At 33.4% G+C, this 11,816-nt stretch overlaps 1 protein-coding gene across 1 annotated transcript in view; it reads right to left on the bottom strand.

Annotated features, from left to right (window-relative positions):
- CSMD3 (CUB and Sushi multiple domains 3) overlaps positions 1-11,816 on the bottom strand; it is a 181,752-nt gene that overhangs the window by 9,655 nt on the left and 160,281 nt on the right. The window contains exons 35-37 of the mRNA XM_008578674.1: positions 10,580-10,645; positions 4,797-4,955; positions 2,284-2,396 (exon numbers count right to left, since the gene is read on the bottom strand). Coding sequence (XP_008576896.1) covers positions 2,284-2,396; positions 4,797-4,955; positions 10,580-10,645 — 338 coding nt within the window. The remainder of the gene's footprint in view (positions 1-2,283; positions 2,397-4,796; positions 4,956-10,579; positions 10,646-11,816) is intronic.

The following is an 11,816-nucleotide window of genomic DNA, read 5'->3' as shown; positions in this document are numbered from 1 at the left end:
TTTTTTTTTTTTTTTTTTTTTTATCTTTTTTCGTGACCGGCAACGGATCGCAACCCTCAGTGTCGCGCCCGTACCAGACCGGGACTGGCAACGGGACCGCAACCCTCGGTGTTGCGCCCGCACCTCACTCAGCCAGTGAGCGGCCGGTCTGTATGTGGGATCCGAACCCTCGGCGGGAACGCCGCCACACTCCCAAGTGGCACACTGTAGCAGTGCGCCATTGGGCCGGCCCCCTTAAGAGGCCTATTTCTAATTAGACTAATTAAAAGAAGCCAGTAACAAAAGACCACATATTAAGTGTCGCATTTATATGAACATCCAGAACAGAGAAATCAACGGAGACAGAAAACGGATTAGTGGTTGCTTAGGGCTAGGGGAATATAGAGGTGGGGGAGGGATGTCTTTTTGAGGTGATGAAAATATTCTAAAATAGGCTGTGGTGATAGTCACACATACCTGTGCATATACTAAAAACCACTGAATTGTACACTTTAAATGGGTGAATTGTAGGATATGTTAATTATACCTAAATTGAACAGTTAAAAAAGGCACATGCCAATGTATTTGACCTCCTTTCAGAACCACTTGCCCTTCTGGGATCTTCTGACTTCTGACAAAAGAAGAACATGCTCCAGGTGGCTGCTGCCCCTCCAGCCTCAGCCCCAGGATGAGACACAGAAGACCTGAACTTTATACTACAGCCTCGGGTGGAGCCTCCACAGCTAACTCAAGATACATGAGAAGGAACTACATATCCGTTGTTGTCTGACCCTGAGATTCTGTGTCTAACACGGTAAGTTCTGGTTACTACAGGCATCTTGCACGTGCATAAAATCCTCTAGTTTAAAAACACTTTATATGGGCCGGCCCGGTGGCGCACTGCTACAGTGCGCCGCTTGGGAGCGTGGCGGCGCTCCCGCCGAGGGTTTGGATCCCACATACAGACCGGTTCCCGCTCACTGGCTGAGCGAGGGGCGGGCGCGGCGCCGAGGGTTGCAATCCTGTTGCCGGTCCCGGTCCCGGTCCGGTACGGGCGCGACACTGAGGGTTGCGATCCGTTGCCGGACACGAAAAAAGACAAAAAAAAATAAAAAATAAAAACACTTTATATGCATAATGCCGTTTGATCTCATAGGTACAATAGGAATGAATACATTTCAGTGATCTCAGTAAAAACTAGTAATGTAAATTTACCCTGAAGCTTGTGCTAATTAGTGGTAATTAGTTACCTAAGTCATGTACATTATTATAAAAGTTGTAAAAAAAAAAACCCTCACCCTAAAAAGCAAGGCACAATAGAACACCCGCGAAAGTCTGACATCTCACAACTGATTTTTTCCTTATTACCAGACAACATACTTTGGGCATTAGTTTTTTTTTTTTTTTAAATAAATACCTCTAAATTCCTCTAAAGAGAATAGCTCAAACTCAATTTTAATGAATGAATTCATTTCATTTGTTTCCTAGATGAAATAACGCAGTTAAACCATCTGAGTACACTGAAGATTTGAGTTAGTTCCCAGCTACATTGATTATGGTACAGAATAGAGCTAAAGTCACTGAAGCCTATGACTACTTGTCTTCTATCCCATTAGGTCTTCCTCTTAAAAGAAAGCTTATACTTGAGCTGATCTCTCATGCTTATTCTTCATCAAAGACTCCTGGCCAGTATCTTAACATAACACTTTTTGCTTCCAACTGTCAATTTAGAAACTCCATTCATATAAATGACTGAATAAGACACAGTGATCCCATGGTGAACCTAGTAACTACCTCCCCACAGGAGGCAGCTCACATAAATTCCTCTTCACAGACAGCTTTATAAAATATTCTAAACTCATACTTCAGTTTAATGGACATACTTAATTTTCTGATGCATTTTGTAAATATGTTGCATATGCCTTAAATAGTGATTCTAGACAAAGGCTGTGTTATATTTTTGTCCAGATTTATTTACCATAGTCCTGACTAAGAGAGAATACATTTGATGAAACCAATGAAAAGTGGCATGCAGACCTACACACACACACACACACACACACACACACACACACACACACACACACACACAAAGTAAGCAAAGCATGCCAGAATCCAACAACCCTAGACTTAATACTTTAGAATACTGAATATTTGTATAAACTAATATGTGTGTGAGTGTGTGTGTGTGAGTGTGAGTGTGTGTGTGTTCATAATTAGCTAAATTTTTAAAATTCTTTTTTTCTGGACAAACTACAAATTGTCATTGAAGTCAACAATAGACTTTTAAAGAACTACACTTACAAAACCATCCATGGCCCAATTTTCCTCCTTCATTTTCTTCGCAGATGCATGAGCTGGTACTTTAATAAGATATATGTGTAACATTAGGCGAGCTTCCTGGCTTTTATATACCCCTGTAAAATGCAAGAACATTTTAGTCTACTTAATTTTGTATTTTACTATCTACAACTCCTTAAATATATCATCAAAGAAATGTGATAAGAAAAGAAATAAAACAAGGCCCAAGTGAAGGATAGCTTTTCACAAATCCTGCAATAGACAGGGATCTCTCTTTTGGCGGAAATCCTCAATTTAAATCTTAATTGCGGGGTTTAAATTACCTATGCTATTAAAATTCAGTACTACAGTTCTTAATAACATCATTCCATAATATTACAAACAAAATGATTTCTTTCCCTAGATTCTAAAATGTTCAAGGATGCAAATCAAATGTTAAAATTCCTGATACATTCCTTAAAAATAAATGAGGTACCAACACTGTGAAAGAGAGTATTGCAGGTGCTGCTGCTGCCACAAAAATGAATATATCTTGTTTTTATTCTTAAGAATTTCCAATGAAGTAGGTGATATAAATTAAGGAACACAACTAACCAAAATACATGAGAGAATGTGATAAATAGAAGACCAGAAAAGAGACATCATTTCCCACTGTAGTGATCAGAAAATACATATTAAGAAAAAGAGCATATGAGCTGGGTCTCGAAAATCAAGTGGGATTTTTAGTTCAAGAAGGTAAATGCAGGTAATTACATAAAGGAGAGAAGAAAAAATATATACGATGATTTTTTTTAGAATGTGAGTATTCTAAGAGTAGGAATAAGCTGGAGTGTATACATAGTAGGAAGTAAAGCTGTAAGTAAAAATTTTGCAATTAACTGTTGGTTGAAATTTGTATACATTCATTGTCACTTAATTGTTTACTTACATAATGAAGCACTGTAAGAATATTCTGGGAATACAAAGATAATAAGACATAGATCTTGACCTAAAGCAAATTATAACCAACAGGCAGAGGACATAAAACTAATCAAAAATAACATCACTGGGAAATTGTTACAATTGGTTTATGGGAAGAAAGTAAGTGAAAGCAAATTTAATTAATCTAATTATTTATGTTTGTTTTTCTATATTTGCAGAAATCTATTCTGAAGGTTTTCTATATTAGAATAAGTATATATTTATTTTGAGCTAACTCTTGTACAGAAAATAAAGAAAAAAATTGTTGACATTTTAAAGTTAAGTACATCATTAGTCCCAATTTAAATGCATTTCTTTCCTCATATAAAACTTCTTTCCATTTATATTACATAATTCTGTATATTTAAAAAATGTAATACATACTAAATTCTAATACTTTCCTTTGGGTTTAATGCAGAATCATTCAATGACCGAAAATGATGTCCAATATTCCTTTTAAAATTTACAAAATCAATTAACATAATTTCATTTCATATTTTATTTATATCATAAATTATTTCATTATTAATAATTATATAGGAAATATATTGCCAGGAAATTTACTATATATGTTTATATATTTTTTTCATATTTTTAATATCAAATGTCATAGTACTCCATTTTTAAAAAATGACAGCAATGATAATTCAGATTCATTAACTTGACAATATTTATTGAGGATTATTTAGTTCCAGATGCTCTTCTAGCCTCCAGGTATATGATAATGAATTGGAACACCAAGTCCTTCTCTCTTAGAGCTTATATTGTTGAAGTATAGAAAAAATAATAAATAATATATAATATAATATAGTTTCAAATAGTGAAAAGAAGAAAATAAAACAGGGTAAGACTGTCTAAGATTAAGGATGTGTCTATCATAACCAATAATAAAAAAAAAAGAATGCATGTGTTTGTAATATGAATGCTGCTTCAGATAGGGTCATTGGCATTACTGCCTGAGGAGACAATATTTGAGAAAACATCTGAATGTGAGAAAAACCAGAACAATCAAAAATAATGAAGGATGTGTGTACTAGGTACAGAAAACAGAAACATGAAGAGGTTGAGTGGGTCCTGGTTCCCATAAACTTGTTTAAACTAGTGGCTCTTCTTTTTCTGTCTTAAATTTTGGGTGTCCACCTAAACATCGTCATTTGAAGAAATAATTTTGTGCCCAAAGAATAGTTTGTAATTCATTGATCTGGTCTCTGGTTTTATGAGAACAGAGAAAGATTTAGTTGTGTTCAAATTAAATTAGAAGCACCATCCTATTACCTGGCATCTAATTCTAGGTACATAAAAATATTCTTGAAGGAACTTTCTCCAAAACTGCAGTTTTTTATTTGTGTGGTAATATTCATTCATCAATCTAAAAACCAGAAAGCATTGTTTCTAAATGAATTATGAATGTCATCAAACATAAATATAACAAATATTTCTTGTTTTCAAAATTACTAATTTTGATACTTAGTATCAAAATTACTAATAAAGATGAAATTGTGATAGAAATGAAGCATGAAGATATTACTTTTTGTCGCTGTTTTTTAAGGTGATACCTGAAAGTAGCAGTTCCATGTTGCTGTTGCTCAATGTTGCATTAACTCTCCCAGTGGAAGCATTGAAACTAGTAATTGTCAAGGTCATGGGTTGTTTCCTTCCTTTGAAATTGTAGGAGCCTTTCCATATATAATTTTGGGCAAATACATCATCAGGAACTGTGAAGAGATTAAAGAAACCACACGCTAACTTTACAGTGTCCTATAAATATAAGCATTAAATAGTAGATTGATGAATATTAGTTTATCAAATAATGATATTTTGCTAAATACACAATATTGAATGTGTGTTATAAAATGAATTCTTCATTTAAAAATGTTTCAATTCTTTTAGAATAAATCAAAATTGTTATAACCCAAATTTGTTCATCTGTCATCAATAAGAGAGAAACACACAATATCAATTAAAAACATCAAGCTTGTTATATTTAGAACCCAGGTAAATAAACTTTGTTTATATTTGGTCTCCTATAACAATATTTTTTCAAAAGGAAAATAAAATGATTTTACTGAGCCAAGTCAGTCTATACACAAGTCTCAAGAAACCTGCTTTTCTCCTAAGCAGTGGGAATAGATTCATGGGAGGAGGACCACAGAGTTAACCCTCATCTCCCCTTTCCAAAATGGCCCTGGAAGACTGCTGGAGAGAGTGTTCCTTTGTCTCCATTACAGACTAATGACTTCATTACTCTGATAATAGATGATCTTGAAGAAAAACAGGGCTGCACCATATTTACAGCTTTGAGGTGTATAGGTCTTTTTTTTTTTTTTTTTTTTTTAAGAAATAAAAGAATTATCATTAGAAATTGCCTGACTCTCATGAGAGATGAACTGTGGTAGAATCAAAGTTTTTTTTTTTTTTTTTTTTTTTTAAGAAATAAAAGAATTATCATTAGAAATTGCCTGACTCTCATGAGAGATGAACTGTGGTAGAATCAAAGAATATTCTAAATATTATAAAACTTTCATCTAAAGGAGAAACACTATTTTATATAATAGCCAAATGATTTATTATAATTATATAAATTATTTATATAATTTATCATTATATAAATGAGTATGTCAAAGTCTCCACAGCCCCTGGGAAGCAACTGAGAGAAGCTTCCATTAATCAGTACCTCACAGTAAAGCACGTTCCTGGAAATCAGCTATCCAAGGGAGCCATGCCTATTTGGGTGAGTGAATGAATAAGTGAATTTAGGAGAAAGTCATTTTTTTTTTCTTTCCTAAGAAGTTATTGATAATTTGTCACGTGATCTCTCCAGATCATAGAAACTAGTGTTACAAGTTGTGAATTCCTTAGTTTTATAAAAAAAAAAAAAGAAAAAACTGTAAAAGATCAATATAAAATACTGTCAAGAGCTGAGATTTTACTGAATATTTCAGTTAACATGATTATTTTTATTTCCATGATAATTCATAAGAAATACAGCAGAAGAGTTAGAAGTGTAGGCAATGGAGTTAGGCTACTTGTATTTAAGTCCTTCCTCTATAAATTATAAACTGTGTCATTGTGCATACATTACTGAACTTTCTAAACCTGAATTTTCTCATGATTAACAGGGGATTAACAAAGAACTGTTAGAAACATTCAATGCAATAATGAATGTGAAATGTTTAGCTAAGTGTTAGCTACTACCATTATTAATATTATTATTATTATACACAAATAAAATAGGGATATTGGGGCTCTTATAGCTCACCAAATAACTGCTAATAAAAAATATTTACCAGCCACATAGTTAGTATGCTGAAAAATCTAGAGTCCTGGCTCTGTGACCTTTGCCAAGTCATCCTCTTACTCATGCTCTCTCCCCATATTCCAAACTATACCTCTTCCCTAAAAATTTGGTACAATGTATGAGTAAAAAGTAATTGGTAAGCACCATAAAGAGTTTTTGACTAACAAAAGCATATCTAAAATATGCTTTGCAGGGAAGTCACAAGCTAAATTGCCCTTATTAGAAAGGTCAGGAATATGGGGGTAATGGCTCTTAATTGCAGAGATTGGAGAAGGAGAGAGAAAGATATTCTAAAGGCAGTGCCTGGCAAATAGTAGGCACTCAATAGATAAGTGTTGCTGTTGTCTCTGATTGTTTGTTTCCTCTGGCCTGTACTGTGATTACTCTGTGCTACGCCCAAACCTTCTGTTATACCGGATGACCTTGTGTCCATGGTGTTTAGGGGAATTAAAGAGTGTCGGTAGAAGCAGATAAAGGAGAACCTCAGTTGCAAGAGACAATAGCAATGGGAAGAATCAGGAAGCAGCAGTGACAAGGTAAATTTCATCAGGATTAATCATTGATGTGGTAGTAAATGTTTAACAACCACCTCATAATGAAAAAAAAGCTAATTTGTAATATTTGCTGATTTCTATGGTAGGATTATTACCATTATGGCAGATTTCAAGCTATCAACAGTACATCACTGGATAGAGGGTATGGAAGAATGCCCAGAACTGGCTATGGTGAGCCACTGTCACCTGACCAGCATGCTATCACCACCTGCCATCTTCCCACACATAGCTGAGAAATGTAACTTAGACACCACCTGGTCACTTATATTCTCATACACAATGGGAAAGATAATACTTCTTGATATTAAGTCTATTTCGAGATTTAAATGTGATTATGTATTTGACAGTCCTTTGTAAACTCTAAAGTGTCATACAACTAATACTGATGTGGATGACAATGATAGTAATGATCCTTTCTTTCAAAACATGTTTGAATTTAAACATTGCTTAATAGGCTTCATGGCATTGTCAAATACACTATCATGATCCTGACTTTGATACAATTGACAATTTTCATCACTGTCACTTCAGAGAAATCTAATCATTGTGTCTCATTCATAATTTTAAATGGAATGCTGCTTAAGGTTTTCTCATTTATGATAACTTTCGCTCTAGAAGTATTACAGATGCTTTTGCCCAGGTTAAGGAAGTGTATTTGTCCGTTTCTGTTGCTTACAACAGAATACCCAAAACTGGGTAATTTGTAAGAAACAATTTGTATTGCTCACAGTTACAGAGGTTGGGAGTCCAAAGTCCACACATCTGGTGAGGACCTTGTTCTTGGTGATGACTCTACAGTGATGCAGGATGTCACGTGGAGAAAACAGAGAAGCAAGTGAGAAACTAATGTCCTCACTCGCTTTTCTTATAAAGCCATCAAAACCATGCCCATGATCAACATTAAACCATCAATTTATTAATCCATTCATTATGACGAGGTTCTCACAATCCAATCACCTCTTTGAGGCTCCACCATTCAATTACCATGATAGGATCCCCTCCCCCCCATAACATTGTGACAGTGGGGATTAGGTTCCTAATACATTGACTTTGAGGGACACATTCAATCCATAGAAGGAAGTCTTTTCCTTGCTAATTTATTAAGAATTTTTAAGAAGTCATAAACAGGTGACGAATTTTATCAAATATTCTCTTTGCAAGGATCATAATGATCATAATTTTTGCACTTTAATCTCTTAATGTGATATATTACTTTTAACTATTACTTAACACAAAAATATCCCTGCATATCAATGATGAATCCAATTTGGTTCTGATGTGTTATTTTTACTACAATGCTGGATTTGATTTGATAAGATTTTATACAGGATTTTTTATCTATAAACCTGGATCAAATGGGCCTGAAATTTTTCCCTTTTGTAATGTCTTTATCTGAGTTATTGTAGTTATGTTGGGCCCATAGAATGAATTTTATTATCTTAAAGAATTTTTATAAAACTTGATCTGTTCCCTTAAAATTTGCTCGAACTTATCAGTAGAGCAATCTGGGCCAGGTTTTTCTTTGTGAAAATAATTTTAACCAGTACTTTATTTATTATGAGATTAGTCAAGCTTTGTTTTATTATTTAGTTTTAGTAAGATATACTTTCCTAGTAATTCATCCATTTTGTTTAATTTTTTTTCAAATGTTGCTAGTTATTAGCAGTTTTCTCAAAATACATTTCTACTTTATTTAATCTGCTGTCTATGTAGTTATTTTACATTTCCTTTGTGTTATTTTTATCTAATTTTTTCTACTTTGCACATTTTTTCAAAAAAACTACCTTTGGCTCTGTTGAGATTCTTCTATTATATCTTGGGTTTTTTGTTGATTGGTTTTTATTATTACATTGATTTCTGCTTTCTTTTTGTTATTCTGCTATGCTCTTTATATCTTCTTAACAGGAACACTTACCTAATTGTTTCTGAGAACTTCCTCATTTCTAATGTGAAGATCTAAGGCTATAAATTTTCCTTTACAATTCTGCTTTTGTTACAGTCCTCAAGTTTTGATATTTAATTTTTCAGTACTACATTCTAGCACTGTATTATATTTTCCATTTTAATGTCTTCTTTAATTTGTAAGTTATTCATTACTATTCATTTTGCTCTGAATTTCCAAACATACAAAATTTTAAAAACATTATCCATTTTCTTATTAACATCTAATTGCATCATGTTGAGATATCAGGTCTGCAGATTAACTTTGCTTTAATTTTTTTTTAGATTTATTTATTATTTAATATATGATCAATTGTTATAGTTGTCCCATGTGCCTTTGAAGACAATATACATTCCATAATTTTTGACACAGAAATCTTTACATATGTATGTTCGATCAAGCTCATCACTACTGTTGTTTAGTTTTTCCATATCCTTTTTGATTTTTCGTTTGCCCGATTTATCTATTGGGTGACCACTGACCATGTTTTGTATGGGACAGACCAAGTTTACACTTGATGTACTGGAACTATTATTCAGATCACAATTTGCTCCCAGATAAAGCATCTCCCTTGGAAAATTCTGGGTATTGATTGACCTTTATGGCTTTCTGAATCTACTAATAAGCCTACTTTATGTTGACCTATTCTTCGGTTGTCTTAGTGGCATTCAGTATGTTTTCACTCAGCATTGAAAAAATTAGTATAAGTCTGTGGGCACTCCACTTTTACAGCATATACATCAAAAATTTCTAAACCCAAATAAAATTAGATCCTAACATTCCTTGGCCCAATAAAATAGGGTCAAATCTGTCTCCAAGGTAAATATTAGATGCTCAGCCCTTAATTTTACTTGTAACTTTTCACTTACATTACATAAATAAAATACTGACCAACACTAAGTAGCTCTTACAGCAATTTGCACTTCATTTTCATGAAATGCATTATATAATAATCTAATCATTATTCATTTTCTACAGAAAAAGAAATGGAGACTCAGATAAATGATATATTTTTTCCACGGTCACAGGCTAGAGAGTGTGTAAGATGGGAATTACATCAGAGTTATAGGACTTTAAAACCAATGTTTTTAGTGACTAAACTAGATTTTTAAATTTGCTTTTTAAATCAAATAATTGAAAATAAACTGGACAAGTTCTAAAAGTTGCTGATCTTTTATTCTCATACTGACTGTATTTGGTTCCTCTTTAAAATACATAAAAAATTAGATAAAATCTCCTTCTTTATCTTAATGTTTTAAATAAAAGTATTGCCATTATGTTATAGTAATTTACAGACATTCTTCAAAGAAAATTTTATAGCAAAAACTAGAAGCAATGTTAATGAAATATGAACATGTCAGAGTACTACATTGCTTTACATTCAACATTTTATAATACAAATCGCCAAATTCAAGATAGTCAAATACATACTTTTCCCATACCAAAATATGTATTTTAAATAAATGGTCCCTTTTTTCAAAAAAAATAGTGATCATGACTACTAGAAAAATCATGACTTCCAGAAAAACAAATGAAATTACTAACCACTTAGCTTTGGGCTGGGTGTTCCTAGTGCAGGTCTAGGATCTTTCACCAATATTTTGGAACCAGCTATGAAAAGAAATGAAAATGTTTACAAAAATTACAACATGCAAGCACTCACATATATATATAAACACACACACAATGTGTTGTACTTGTCAATTTTATACCCTGACATATCACAGTTTTCTACAAAATGTCCTGTTCATCCCAGCGTTGCAGTTCAACACTTCTCTTATTCATCTAACAACTTTAATAATTACCCCTATCATAGTACAGTGGGACAAGAGGCAGATTGGTGCTGCCATGTCATCTTGGGATACTGCTTCTTATTTTAGATATATAAGCTAACATAGAAATAGTTGCTTCCGACCTGGAAGCTAAGGGCTGAGGGTATGTTCCTGTTAAAAAAAAGGCAAAAAACATTTGGCCAGGTTTCACATTTAAGAATAAAAATGTGTTAAGATAGCTTATCATGTCACCAGAAATTGAATAGATTCAAAGTGAAATCTTTAAAGTTTTGAGCCAAACCAAAGATAGCTCCAAATCAAGAAAAGGATGTGGGATAAAGGAAGTGACTGGAAAGTTGCAGGAGCTATGACTGATGTGCAGTGCTCTGTAGAGACCATGTACCCTAAGAACAATGTAATGTCCTTAAAAAGCTTTAAGGGGAAGTGATTGGGGTGAACATCACTCTTGCTGCAAAAAGGAGAAAAACTTGAAAAAGAACAAGTGTTGATATGGCTAAGAGAAGTGAAGAGTCTATGGTAGTCTAAGTAGAGATGATGAGTTAGAATACCATAGCAATGATAATAAAACAGAAAAATGGATAGATAAAAAAAAAAGCAGCTATTGAAATTATGGTAGGTTTAGAGGAATAGGAAGCTATCTGTGGTGAATACTAGATTTCTACTGTTATAGGACTATATGATGGTAATATCACTGAGATAGAGAATACCAAAGGAAGACTATATGGGGAAAGGAAATTAATGAGTTTAGTAGTGCATGAGTATTGAGTATTGAAATATATTTGAGGAATTCAAGTAGAGATGTCAAGTAAGCAACTGAAATAAGTCTGAAGCTAGAAGAAGATAAATGAGCTAGAAATATTAATTTGTAAGTAATCTCCATAGAGAAGACTGTTGAAGCCATTGGCTTGAATGAGATCACCTAGAAGAGGATATAGGATGAAAGGAAGAGATGACTTTAGAAAATCATGGGTAGAAAAGCATAAGCTTAT

The sequence above is a fragment of the Galeopterus variegatus genome, unplaced genomic scaffold (assembly GCF_000696425.1).
Source record: "Galeopterus variegatus unplaced genomic scaffold, G_variegatus-3.0.2 Scaffold1739, whole genome shotgun sequence".
Taxonomy (NCBI): domain Eukaryota; kingdom Metazoa; phylum Chordata; class Mammalia; order Dermoptera; family Cynocephalidae; genus Galeopterus; species Galeopterus variegatus.
The sequence above is the reverse complement of the archived record's forward strand: the minus strand, read 5'-3'. Positions and strand labels throughout refer to the sequence as shown.